Consider the following 13,789-nt stretch of genomic DNA (forward strand, 5'->3'; position numbering starts at 1 on the left):
TGGTAATGCATGTGAATTTTCACATCATGTATGGATTTTACAATCCTATATTTTGGTTTGTTTAGATACTTTCAGATAAAGCTGTAATAGAATATCAACTCACAAATATGTGTATCAGAAGAATCTTAGCAGGGGATTAGAGAATTTTTGGACTACCTCTGTTTAAGCAAGAGCCAACATCTTGATTATTTATGGTGATGCAAAATGGCTTTTCTCTAATTTCATATCTCTGTCCCCAGCTGCTATGCTCCAGTATGGAAGGCACATCATTGTTACTATGACTAAATAAGTGTAATAGTACTCTTTGCTTCTGATTTTACATATGTTTTGTTTTCAATTCTGTTCCTAACACAATTTTGTGAATTTTTTTTTGCTTTAAACACAGTACATAATTTCTTTACAAAGCTACTTTAGAATTTTTGAATGGTAATTTATTTGTAGCACATTAATGATGTTTTCTTTCATATAAAATGGGTATGAATAATTAAAAACTAGGTTATTTTAATTATATTGAGACAGATGCCAAGAAGTATTATTTGAAACCAGAAGTGATAAACAGAACCTCATTTGCCTTGGAAAGGACTTAAAGTATCTGACTCAAAATAAGGGCAAGACTTTGTAAATAAATTTCTTAGATTCAGGTCTTTACTTGCATGAGGTAAGAACAGTGCATCTATATAATAAGTTCACACAATCTCAGATAATTGCATATCATTTCTAATTTATTTAAGTCTGGGGTAGGATTAACAAGATTGATTGGTAGACTTCTACTGACTTCACTCCTGAGATGCTATATGTGTAAGCTGAAGGCAATCCCTGTTCTCAGAGAATCTTCTGAGTAGCATGAGTTCCTTCGGCTGACTATCTTAGATTCATAAAATCTTGGAAATGGCTGTATCGGGTATGTGTTTTCTGTCCATATTTGGTGGAGATCCAGTTTTTCTCATTCTGTTTATTAGAGGCAGCTGTAAGAAAAGGCTCAGTGTACTTGCACTAGGAGGACATATGTGTTGGATTCTCCTTTTAAACTGTTTTGAAAATGGTGGCATGAGGGATAGAGCTCAATTTGGTTGAAACTGATTGAAGGTTAATTCACACTTTCACTCAGATATTCATTTCTATAAAAAGTAAATGTGTTATCTTTCTTTCATATTTTATGCCTCCCAGGAATATACATGTATCTAATGAGCATAGGTTTTTAGCAGGCAGCACTGAGAATTTGCAGAAAGAGGGCAAATGCTTAATTTTGCAGAGATTTTCATAGTCTTGTTGTGGGTTATTTGCAGAAGCATTTTACTATCAATGTGGAAGATACTTTTCTTTTGGGTGATAATGTTCATTTCTTATTTGGTTCCAACTCTGCAAATTCTGAGTGTTTTATTCCCCAGCATGAAATGGGGTGGGGCAGAAATACCTGTTTTGAATGTAAATTGAGAAATTGTGTTTAGGTACACAGAGGGTACTTTAATAGCTTTTCAAGGAGCCTAAATGAGGTCAAGAGCCATACCACAAGTTATTTTCAAATCCAGCCTCGGTTTGGATTAAAGCCCTGAAATTTCAGTTTCTAATCTCTTTTCTTCACATGTTGTAATACGTAATCAATTCAGTCATTATTCTTCAAGTGCTCTCCCTTGTGCCCCTTCACTAAAGAGCCTTTGGTGAATGGGGCAAACAGGACCTTGTTATCCTATTCCATTTAGCCCTTCAAAACAATCAATAAAAAAGTAGAAAACACAAAAACTAGAAATATATCTACTAACGCCAAGAATGTTTTATATATACATTGTTTTCAAGAAAGTATCTGAAAAAAAATAGGGTTTTAATAATCAATGAAACATTTAAAAAGTTTTCAATGAGCATGCTATGAATTTTACTTGTTTGTAGGGTATTTATAAGTATACTTTTTTTTCCTTTTGTCAGATGTGGGGCTTGAACTCAGGGCTTAGGTGCTGTCCCTGAGCTTTTTTGATCATGGCTATTGCCCTACCACTCTGAGCCACAGGACCATATCCAGTTTCCTGGTGGTTAATTGGAAATAAGAGTCTCACGGGCTTTCCTGCCTGGGCTGGCTTGGAACCGTGATCCTCAAATATCAAACTCCTAAGTTGCTAGATTTACAGGTATGAACTATGGGCGCCTAGTTTTACAAGTATGTTTATATACTTTCATACAGAATATGCTGATAAAATCAGGATAAATAAAAGTTTCACTTACATTTCATTTCCTGTTTTCTTCAATCTTCTCTCTTCCCTTTATTTTAGCTTTTGTCAATTACATAACAGTTACTATTATGCCGTACAATACTAAACCTCATTCCTTCCATATGTCTGTGTTTTGGTACCTTATAACACAACTTCTTCTAACCTTTACTTCTACCCTAACTAACCTCTAGTGACCACTATTCCATTGTATTCTACTTTGAGATCAATTTATGTGTCTTTCCATAGGAAAGACTGTGTATGGTGATGCTTGGATTATTTTACCTAACACATTTTCTCCAATTTCACCCATCTTCCCTCAAATTTCATTCTTGTTTATTAACAGCCCATTGTGCATATGTGTCATATTTTTTTATCCATTCACTTGTTGATGGCCACCTTGATTGATTTCATATCTTGGTTAATGTGAGTAGTGCTACAATACAATACACATGATCATATAGGTATCCCTTTGGAATGCTGGTTCCATTTCATCTGAATATCTGCCCAGAAATGAGATTGCTGGCTTGTGCACTTGATCTGTGCTTTAGTATTTTGAGGAACTTGTATGATTTTTGGAGGTTAACATATTCTTATCAGCAGTGTATATTTCTTTGAGAAATATGTCCCTTATAAAACTGCAAAAAAATATAAGGCTTGTTGGATCTTATTAGCTGATGCCTAACATATGAGTGATGTTTGCATAGGGCCAAGTGAATTCGCTGGAAGAAAGGGATCACAGTATGTTCTTTCTGATGGGAAATTCAGTCATTGAAACAGCAGAATGAGGAACTTGCCGGGGCAAGGGGGTCAAAAAGAAATGGTGTGATAGAATTTTCAAAGAGTGTAAGAAGCAATCTAAACTGAAATTAAGCATCGTGTATCAGTGAAAGAAAGGGTAGCAGGGGAGTTGGTAGTGCTGTTGGTCAAAATATGCCCTGGTCTTAGACATACTGACCATTGGATTCCCTTCCCTGCCTCCACTCCTGTTGAATCCCATTCAAACGCAGGTGATTTTTCACAGGAGGTGTTGATGAAAATGCTGACTCTCAGCATCTTAACAGTCAGGATAAACTATTTTAAAATATATTTTTCATCATAAAGTGTTTCCTTTAGGTTTTTTGTTTTGTCAGCAGTGGGAACAGTAACAACAATAAAAAAGAGCATATGGGGCGATGTATAGCCTTAAAAAATCCAATTCTTTACACCTGTCCCAAAAGGCAATAAAGGGCTATCTAAAAGTGCCATTTCCCACGAGAGCCTTTGGGAGTAGCAATGGTTGCTGGGAAAAGCTGATGAAATTGACATTTTCTTTTCTCCTAACAGATCAGAATGAAGGCTTTCATTGCAGAGAAGAATGCCGGATTCTTGGCCACTCTGACAGATGTTGGATGCCCCGGAATCCCATGCCCACTCGCTCTAAGTCCCCTGAGCATGTGAGGAATATCATCGCTCTCTCCATTGAAGCTACTGCTGCTGATGCTGAGGCTTATGACGACTGTGGCCCTACCAAGCGGACTTTTGCAACCTTTGGGAAAGATGTCAGCGACCACCCGGTTGAAGAGAGGCCCACCCTGAAAGGCAAGAGGACTGTTGATGTGACCATCTGCAGCCCAAAGGTCAACGGCGCTATCCGGGAGGCGGGCAATGGCTGTGAGGCTATTAGCCCAGTCACCTCCCCCCTCCACCTCAAGAGCCCTCTGCCTACCAAGCCTTCCGTGTCTTACACCGTTGCTCTGGCTCCCCCGGCGCGTGATCTGGAGCAGTATGTCAACAATGTCAACAGTGGTCCTTCCCGTCCTTCTGAAGCTGAGCCCCGTGGAGCTGACAGCGAGAAACCAATGCATGAGGTCAATCCTGTTCTGAAGGAGGGTCGCGAGAAAGAATCCCCTGGCATAAAACGTCTGAAGGATATCGTTCTGTAAACCAGTCTCTGGGAAGAAGAGAAAGAAATAACGTGAAGCATCTGAAGGATATTGTCTTGTAAATCAGTCTCTGGGAAGAAGAGAAAGAAAACACACTAGCTAGAGGAGATGCAAGAGCTGCTTATTTTAATTGCTCATCAATGGTTGGTGCTTGGGTGGCTGTGTTTCAGAGCTTTCCGTAAATGTATTGTTTATAAATGACTATCATTCTGTGACAATCCCTCTTGTTTCAACAGGCAGCAGGGGTGTTCAGTTGGAGCAAATTAGCTTTGGATTGAGTTGTTCACGGGGCCTTGATGTTGGGGAAACAGAGACAAATTTAGTTGTGAAAAGTATTATGTATTAAGTGTTTGAATTTATATATTTTTCTATGTCAAAATTATAATATAAATTACCATTGTTTGTGGAAGATTACATTTAAAAAAAGCAAAAAAATTAAAAAAAAAAAAAAGCTCTGGACACCTTTAATAAGCTCGCCACTGTTTTTTTGTAGTGTAGACAAGTTAATAGTCATTTATTGTGTACTATTCATTGATTCAGTGATGTGAAATTGAGCCCCCAAAAGGTTGTTTCTGAAGCTTGAGTACTTTCCAATGCCGCTACTTTGCTGTGGACACCCCTGTTTTAAAAACCCTTTTGCTAGCTGTGCTATTGTTGTATTTGATATTGCAAATTGCTCTGTGTGTGGTGATGGCAAAAGGCTTTTAAAGGTTGGGTTTTTTTTTTCTTAAAAAAATAATAAAAATACAGATAAAAACAAAGCAGAAACAACTGAGACAGTAAATGAATGAGCAACACCACACATATAGATTGAGTACTTCGAGGATACTCACATTTTTTTAACCCATGTAGTGATTGCTCAGCATTTGCAAAGTGTTTTTCCTGCCTTTCATTCTTCTGCCCAGGCCCATGATAGATCATTGCAGAAAGTCATTTTTGGATATGCTGCTATCTAATTTGCAGTTGTCAGAAATCCTGTGCTAAAAGTTTTATGAGATCCATTTTCCTAATTTTCAGTCCCTGAACAGGAAACTTGTTCTTGGAGTTATCAGTTTCCAGGCTTAGAAAATCCCTCTATCTAAAACTCAAAAATGACTGAAACTATTTTGAGGTCTAAATTAGCATCTCTTTAAACACACACTTCCTGATTCAGTGTTTCCCAATCATGATTGGAATTAGATTGTAAAGCACGTCATAGGCTGGGATGGAGAACTCCATGTTGCTCTGTATCTTAGGCTTAAATATAGGAATAGAGTAAGCAGTACAAAGTATGCACTTAGGAAAAGACAGGTAACAGGTAACAGCATCACTGATCCAATAACAGTGCCTTCTAAATGGAGACACTTGGACACTTGAACTCGTCTATTTATGACTAATACTTATTTTTTATTAAAAATATGAACAAGAGACTATTAAAACAGAACTCCTTTAGGTTTAGCTAACTTTGCTGTGTAGGCTAGGAATACAACTTTTTAAATTAAAAACCTGCACATTCTTTTTGTTGTTTTAACATTGTTCTAATTCCCCACATTTATTGTCTATTAATATTCACTAGCCAACATAGTATTCTTGCAGCCTAAGAGTTCATTATTTAAAACTAAAGAAAATATGTCACCTTTGCTCTGCCTTGGTCTTAAATGAGTTGTTTCTAGGGAAACAAGTTTTATGGTTTTGTTCTCTCTCTTTAAAATTTAATAATGCACAGAAAGAAGGCCTACAGGTTAGAGCACTTGAATGCAAAAGAGAATTTATTTTCTTAAATTTAGGTAGATAAGGTCAGTTCTTTTAAATGTTTCGAGGTATTTTGCCCTGAGTTCTAGCTTTATATATTACTAGCACTGTTTTCTTTTGGGGGAGGGGAAGGGTCTCAAAGAAGGGTGTAGGTGGGGGAGTTGAATTAGGGCTAGTTAGGGGAGAACATTTCTGAAAAAGAACCTGCAAATCCATCCTTATTTCTTATTCAGTGCTGAATACTACCTCATGCAAAATATTGGTGTGGCTGCAAATTTCCCTCTGAAACTGACACAATTAGAGTTCTGTTATCATAATATCTTCACTGTGCCTCATTTCATTCTCTCCTACCCTTCTCCTCTTCTGGTTTATTTTGTTTTGGTTGTAGATTATGAATGAGGTATTTATTTCTTTTTGTAAGTGACTATTTGATTAACACACTAAAATGTAAAAAAAAAAGTCCTTTTTAGTTATGATGGCTGCCTATAGAATTTAAACTGCTTATCATCCTAATCCATCCTGAGATTAGGTTATTGGCTACTACTGAAAGGTCACTTGGAAGTCAGATTTGAGTTTTATTCAGGTATATTTCTTACTCTGCTCAAAGGGAGTAGAAGTGAGGGAGCTGAAGAGATTGAGGAAAGTGAGAACAGCAAATGTCATGTGGCTGTTGAGAGAGAACTGCTGGCTTCCATGCCTCTTTTCCATGTAGGTTTAAAATGGTTACAGTGGAAGTAGCATTGAGTTTTTTCTCTTTTTATTCTTCATTTTTTGGATCCTCAGAATTCATTTGCAAGCTATAGACACATTCTTTTCCCATATCCAATGACTTTGTTCTCTTCTCTCAGTGGGTAGACAGAGAATTATTTTATTTGGTTTCCAAACCCTTTATTGAGCATGTTCATAGAATTCCTCTCATTAAGAAAATACCCTTTTCCCCCCTACAATTGTCTGATGTATGCGTCCTCTGAGAAGTGTAAGTGCATCCTAGGAGGGCTTTGTAAGCTGGCTTTACAGGCAGAGTGTGCCTTCAACTAGGAATTTTGTGCAAAGGTCCTACATTTCCCTTTGACTAATCATTTTTCTCCTCCTTTCAAACATATCTGATGAAAAGCTACAAGGGCCAGAGGGCCAAATATTCTTCTCTTTCTTTCTGAAAACATGCTACACTCTTAGAAATGAGGGAACAAGTTGATTCCTAAGTCCTAGGGAGTTCTATTCCATTTATTCTGATATCCCTTGGTTTTGAAGTGTGACATGCTTTTACTACCAACTGTTTTCAGCAATTCCCTGGGCAGGTAAACGTCATACAATGTAAAGAGTCTTGTTAGCTTTGATTGATTACTTTCTTCACAATATGGGAATATATTCTACAACAAGGATTAGGGAATCAAGAGCCTAGATGCTATGTGGAATCTCTTTTTTCCATTTCTTTATGTGGACTAATCTATGAACCTGTGCAGAATGAACCTTAGCATCCCTTTGATTCTCTAAAGCCACTATATTAAATTATGGTCCATCTTTTACTGAAATAAGTAGGACGCTAAGGGATCCTGCAGTTTCCACATAGCTGTTGTTCTCCAAATATAATCCTTTGAGCAAGAACAACCACAATTTATAGGAACTTCTTAGAAATGCTAATTTTCTGAACTACTTAAGACAACTGAATCTGAAACTCTTATGATTTGCTCTACCAGTCATTAAGAATCAGATGCTCACTGAAGGTTAAGAGTTTGTTAAAGGACAGATTGATTGGGCCCTACCCATGGAGTTTCTGATTCAGTTGGTCTGTGGTAGGATCTGACTCTTCATATATAGCAATTGACAATTGCTTATGAGTGTGGCTGCTCCAGAGGAAACTTGCCTAATAGGACTAACTGCATCTAAGGTGGCCATTTACACAAATTTGTTGATGTGGTAACTCACTGATCACTAGTAAAATGTGTTAAAAGAATGATCACTTAAGAACTCAGAAAAAAATCACAACCTCTCAGAGTATCTTCCCAATAGTTTCACTTCAACATATGACTGAGTGATTGTATGAGAATTCAGTTGAACTTTTCTTATCTACCTAGCATATTATTAAAAAGCAAAATAAAAGTGGTCCACTTCAAGAAATGTATCCAACGCCCAACGTATGATACTATAACCTCTCTGTACGTCAGTTTGAAAATAAAAATTTGAGAAAAAAAAAAAAAGTGGTCCACTTGAAGCAGCAAAAACAAGGGGCAATTCGTAGAGAGGCAGGGGTGAAGGGGATAGCTCCATTGAGCACCCGAGGTGGGAAAAGGATTATTCTTGTACATATTAGCAGTTCTGGATGGATTTTCACTTTATGGGGATAATTTTGATGTTGAATGTTTCCCCAAGGCATTTTGACATGTCTGGTCCATTTGGCCTTTTACCCAGGGTAATAAGACCCTTCCTGACTTAGAAAAACCTGGCATACATGAGCTTAAGAAGTCCATTGTATACAGTCCTAGTGTTTGCCTTCTTGGTAAAATTACATTTAAGGATATCATTTCATGAGTCAAATTGTATCTGCTGACACTGCAGTGTATTGAGATGTTCTTTAGTTTAAGTATGTAACAAAGTAATATTCAAAGGGGATGTTTGGGGGTGGGGCTGGGACTGGGTGGCTTTATATTGATAATGAAATATTCCAGAGCAAAACGCATTGTCCTAATGAAGTTGCAGCTCTCTCTCTCTGTCTCTCTCTCTGTCTCTGTCTCTCTCTCTGTCTCTCTCTCTCTTCCTTCCTTGTGAGGCTGGAATTGGCCTGTGGGTCACTTGTTGTGCAAAAGTGAATTAATTTCAAATAGGAATCATATTGCGTGTCTGAAGTATATATATTGTAATGTGCTCTTGGTACGGAACAACACACAAAGACCTGATCTTGATTGGAAAGCATTGTAGGTCATTAGGGAAAACTGATGATGCTGACTGTTGCTCCAGCTGTGTTGGCAATTAAAGGTGACCTTGCTACTAACAAAGTTGCTGTCAACCTTAGTAAACAAACCAGCTAACACCATTACAGCACTGGGTAAGTAGGCTTTTACTGGTATTGGCTGGCATTCAGCTGAGGAAGGCTAGGATATGGACTTTAATGACCAAGAGCCAGACTATCTCAAGCTAGAAATTCAGCAACAAATACCTCCTTGTGCTATTTGAATGCTAAGGTATTAGTTGCAAAAGGCTTATGCCTTCGCTCCTCTAGTGAGGGGAATGAGCCTGATGACACTATTACTGTTTACCTGTCAAACCAGGGTGGAAATTTAGAGGGATGCAAATACAGTATGTCTCATTAAGCAGTCTCTGTTGCTGATTATATGAAGATGAAATTGTTGTATATGCTGATCTGTATGTTATGTACATTTTCACAGTGATTGAATCATTGTAAAAAGACAAAAAAATCACCACTCTGTCTATTTTATGAAGATGATAAAGCAGCTTTATTAAATTATTACAGTTATGTTTTAAATGGTGTTACTTGCCATATTGTTTCCTTTTATCTGGTGGTTCTCTGTTTCCCCCTTATATGTGTTTTCTCTGCTTCAAAATTTAATGCATTTTAGTATTAAAGGCTATTATGGAAAAATTATTGAGTGTTCAGTGAAATGTGTCTCAGAGAGTGTTTGTTGACTGGGTTTGGGATAACTTTACAACCTGGAAGTTACCAACCAGCTGTGGTGGGTTACTGATGTTTAGGCTTAAAGGGTTCCTTTTGTTTTTTCTATTTCACACAACTCCAAACATTCTATCTGAGGAGTCTATCTTCCTTCTGCCAGGCTCTAGTCATTTCCTGAGCACTTCTCCTTCTTGCTGTTCCTGCCAATAAGTTTGCCTGAGGAGGGGGACCCATTCATATCCAGAATGATAAAGAATTTCCTGGGTGTTTCCTGGGTGGTACTTTAAAAAAGAGTGCTAAAACCATTCTTTATAATAAATCATTTCAGGGAAAATTCACGATGGGATTTCTCTGAAGAATTAATTTTAAAAAGGCAAGAAATAGTAGAAGCTGACAGCAGGGGAAAATTGAGTTTAAAACAAAGATGACCTGGCTGCCCCTTGGATGCCTTCAGGTTTGAAAGCAAAGCAACAGGAGAGACTCTGACTTTGCTCATAACAAGGCTGCAGAGAAACCCTGACAAGCTTTCTTTTTCCAAACCATATTCTCTGGGACTCAGCACTTGGGCTGTATTTTTTCTGGCTGTGATGGGGTGGATGAGTCAGAATAGAGGGAAAAGGGACCATGATAGAACATTGCAAGTAGTGCTTTCAGTGGTCAAAAGCTAAATTGCTTCAGCATTCTATTCTCTCTGGACAATTAAAAATGATCTCAAAAAAATCCACTGTCTTCGTGGTTCTCTACCTTCTTGTTATCTCTAATCACATGTATTAAATTGAGATTGCATTTCATTCCCTAGAATTAGCCCTTAAATCTATGGCAATAGTCAGTGGACTTGGTATGATGGTTTAACAGGTGTTGCATTAAAATGTAATTACAGACATGCTGCGACATGTGGAATCACATACATTGAGTTATGCATATGATCACACAATCTCACAGAATATTGGGAGAAAGTCAGTCATGGGTGTGGAAGCTATAAATTAAGTCAAGTGAGTGCTTTTTTGGGTTAGCCTATACTGAAAGCACAATGAAGGTAAGTTTATTTGACTCTCTTCTACCTACCTTTTATTGCTGGGGTTAGGTAAAATGAAAAGCAATACTTCCTTAAAATAAGACCCTCCAAACACTGAACAAGAGAAAGTGAATTCTCATACAATAAATGGCATTCACATATGCATCATGGGTATTTCCAGGATCATGACAATGACCATTAATTGCCTAAATGTGAGAGATTGGTAAGATTATATGCATAAATTCAAACAGAGTCAAACTTAGAAAACAAAACAAAGCAACTTATGTAAGTTATCCATTTTGGTAAGAAAGTGTTTGAGATACACCTTCTACGCAACACTGATAAACTATGGGTGGGCTCAAGAAAACAGAGAGAATCGATGACTAAGAGGCAGCAACACTAGAGACAAAGATAATACTAACCATTTCATTAACCATTAAGACATGACTTCACGAGATCCTGGATGTCATTGCTGCCAAGTATAAGGAGATAGGGCATTAAAACAAAATTCTCCAGGATGAGAGCACAACAATTCCCTTGCAGTCTTAAGTTTTAATACTCCAAGTTGACAAATGGCTCACATACACATGTTTGACACTTCTTGTACTGCTTTTGATATATGAGGAGGATGGGTGGGAAGTGGTGAGACAGGATTCTCCCAGTTACCTGCAATTCCTGGCTTAGTGACTCTACCTGCATCTGTCTTAGGGATCAGTACACTGCAGGGATGCAAAAAACGTCTGCTGGAAAGCCCGTGTTTCTGCCCCTAGATAAGGAACAGAGAAGTTTCCTTACTTTCCCTCTCTTTGCGTTTTTGACTCGACTTCTTCTAGGTGCTGCAAGTCTCAATTTTCAGTTAGTAGTACAGGTTCCCTAGTATGGACCTAAAGCCTTACCTAGGACTCTCTCCTGTCTTGTAAAACTTTTCCTTACCTTCTTTTCCCTTCTATACATAAATTTTAGCTGGACTAATTCCCTTGTAGGCCTTTCCTCTGCCAGGGATTAAGAGACTAGAACTTTTTTTTTTGCCAGTCCTAGAGCTTGTACTCTGGGTCTGGGCACTGTCCCTGAGCTCCTTTTGCTCAAGGCTAGCACTCTACTACTTCAGCCATAGTACCATTTCTTTCTGTGTTTAATTGGAGATAAGAGTCTCATGGATTTTCCTGCCGGGACTGGCTTCTAACCATGATCCTCAGATCTCATCCTCCTGAGAACCTAGGATTATAGGCATGAGCTACTGGCACCTGGTGGGAGCAGAAAATTTCTTGAACACTGACTATATGCCAGACACTTTACAATCATTATCTATAAAACATCTAATCTTCCAGCAACCTTGTGTAGTAGATAAGGTATCCTTAATTTTATACACAAACAAACAGATTCAGAGTTCTTAGAACTTGCCTAAAGTTACAAAACTATTAAATATAAGGTTAAGATTCAAACTCATGTGTGATTTAGAAATTATTACTCTTTTCAACTACTTTTAAGGAAGCTACCAGCCAAATTTCTAAGTTTTCTCTGACGAGAGTATTAATAGTAGGTGCTAATAAGTTAAGGCATTTATTCATCTTAGAGAACATATTAACAATTTAACTGGAATCTTTCGGAGCCCTATGTCATGGTCCAAAGAAGTGATTGTCACAGTGAGATTTTCAGGCCAAGGTGCTTTTGATCAGCCTCCTGGGCATGTTCTTATTGCTTCTTTACTCAGTGGTTGCCTTTCAAGTTGCATTAGTCATGCACGACAGAACTGTGGCACCTTTTGGAGTCTGTGCACTCTAGCTAGTCAACAGCCCTTGAAATGAAGGTCTGGTAACCCTATATTCATCTGTCCCTCTGGGTTTCAAGAAATCTGTCAAAGATGTATTCATGTGTTACAGGTCAGCACAGCTGGAGTCAATCCCAATATATGTTCACAACAGGCCTGGGTTGCATTTTTAGATGTGGAAAGTTGGTTGAGGGTGAGGGAGGTTGAGGGCTAATGCAGGGTTGTAGTGTTGGTGGGGTGAGAAAGAATGTTTAGAAGAGAAATTGAAACCACAGATTCTGCAAAGAAAGATGTCTCAGAATCACAAAATAGGAAAAATTACAGTGGAAAAAGTGGCTAATTCAATTGTGAGCAGCAAGTCACTGGAGAAGTAGACATTGGTTTCCATTCCTGCCCCAGGTTGAGTAGAAGAAGTTTTGATGGATCCCCAAGAGCCTGGTTTTTGTTCCTTCCATGTTAACACCAGTTCTTATATGGAGCTCAACAAAGAAGTGAAGTCAGACAAAGGAAAATGGGAAAAGAGGAATGGTTCTGTCTACTCACATAAAACAATTAATAATCCAGCTTCCTCAAGGGGACCTCTGTATGAAGAGTTTAAAGAGCAACTTATTTTAACATTCCTGTTGTTGAAATATTCGTATCCAATATACCTCAGTGCCCCAATACTTTATCTGGAATGCAGTTCTCAGCTCTTGCATTGTTAGAGCTGAGTTACACATAATGCTGAGCATTGAGATTCTTTTCCAACACCATTCTAGCCTTCTTTGTCTTTTTGAATTTTAGTAGAAAAATATATAAAATGTCAAAGACTAGACAGGAGTATCATGCCTCCAACTCAATACTGAAGAACTTTTCAGAAATTATGTGTTTTGCTTAAAAAATAACTCCCAGTGTAGCCTCAATAATTCAGGCTTCAGCATCCCTCATCTTGATGAATGAAATAGTCTTCTCTTCTTGTCTGTATCACATTCTTCACAGTGAAGCCAGAGATATCTTCCTAGATTATATCACCAGATTATATCACCTAGATTATATCACACCTCTGCTTAAAACTCATCAGTGGTTTCTCTTAAGACAAATTCTAATTTCATTTACATGAACTACAAGAATGTTTTTCATTTTTTTTGTCTGCTCTGCATAGTAAGGAATGCATTTTGAATCACTTACTTGTAACTTACTTGTAACTTACTTGTAACTGAAATAAACAGTTCACCAACAATATTTATCCATGTTTCCTGTGCTGCACTCAGAGATTTTCCTATTCAACTTTGAATGACAAGTGTCAGCCTTTTCCATGAAGGGTCTTTGTTGCAGCTACTAAACTTTATCACTGTGAAAGAAGATATAAATACTTTTGTTTACAACTCCAGAGGCCTTGTGCATCTTTCAAAGATTTCCTAGTTTCAAAGTAGAGAATATTCTACCCTCCACCCTGGGTGGTAAATGCTTTATGTATAATACAGCAGCCCAAATAATGAGTGGTTCCACACTAACATCCCCTTTATATAGTAAACCAATTACTTC

The 13,789-nt window shown here is 37.8% G+C and overlaps 1 protein-coding gene across 3 annotated transcripts in view; it reads left to right on the plus strand.

Annotated features, from left to right (window-relative positions):
- Pcdh19 (protocadherin 19) overlaps nt 1-7,967 on the plus strand; it is a 113,321-nt gene extending 105,354 nt beyond the window's left edge. For all 3 annotated transcript variants that reach the window (XM_048336407.1, XM_048336408.1, XM_048336406.1), the window contains one exon: nt 3,525-7,967. In XM_048336407.1, coding sequence (XP_048192364.1) covers nt 3,525-4,123 — 599 coding nt within the window. In that variant the 3' untranslated portion in view covers nt 4,124-7,967. The remainder of the gene's footprint in view (nt 1-3,524) is intronic.
- Nucleotides 7,968-13,789: the final 5,822 nt, after the last annotated feature.

The sequence above is a fragment of the Perognathus longimembris genome, chromosome 28, assembly GCF_023159225.1.
Source record: "Perognathus longimembris pacificus isolate PPM17 chromosome 28, ASM2315922v1, whole genome shotgun sequence".
Classification (NCBI taxonomy): domain Eukaryota; kingdom Metazoa; phylum Chordata; class Mammalia; order Rodentia; family Heteromyidae; genus Perognathus; species Perognathus longimembris.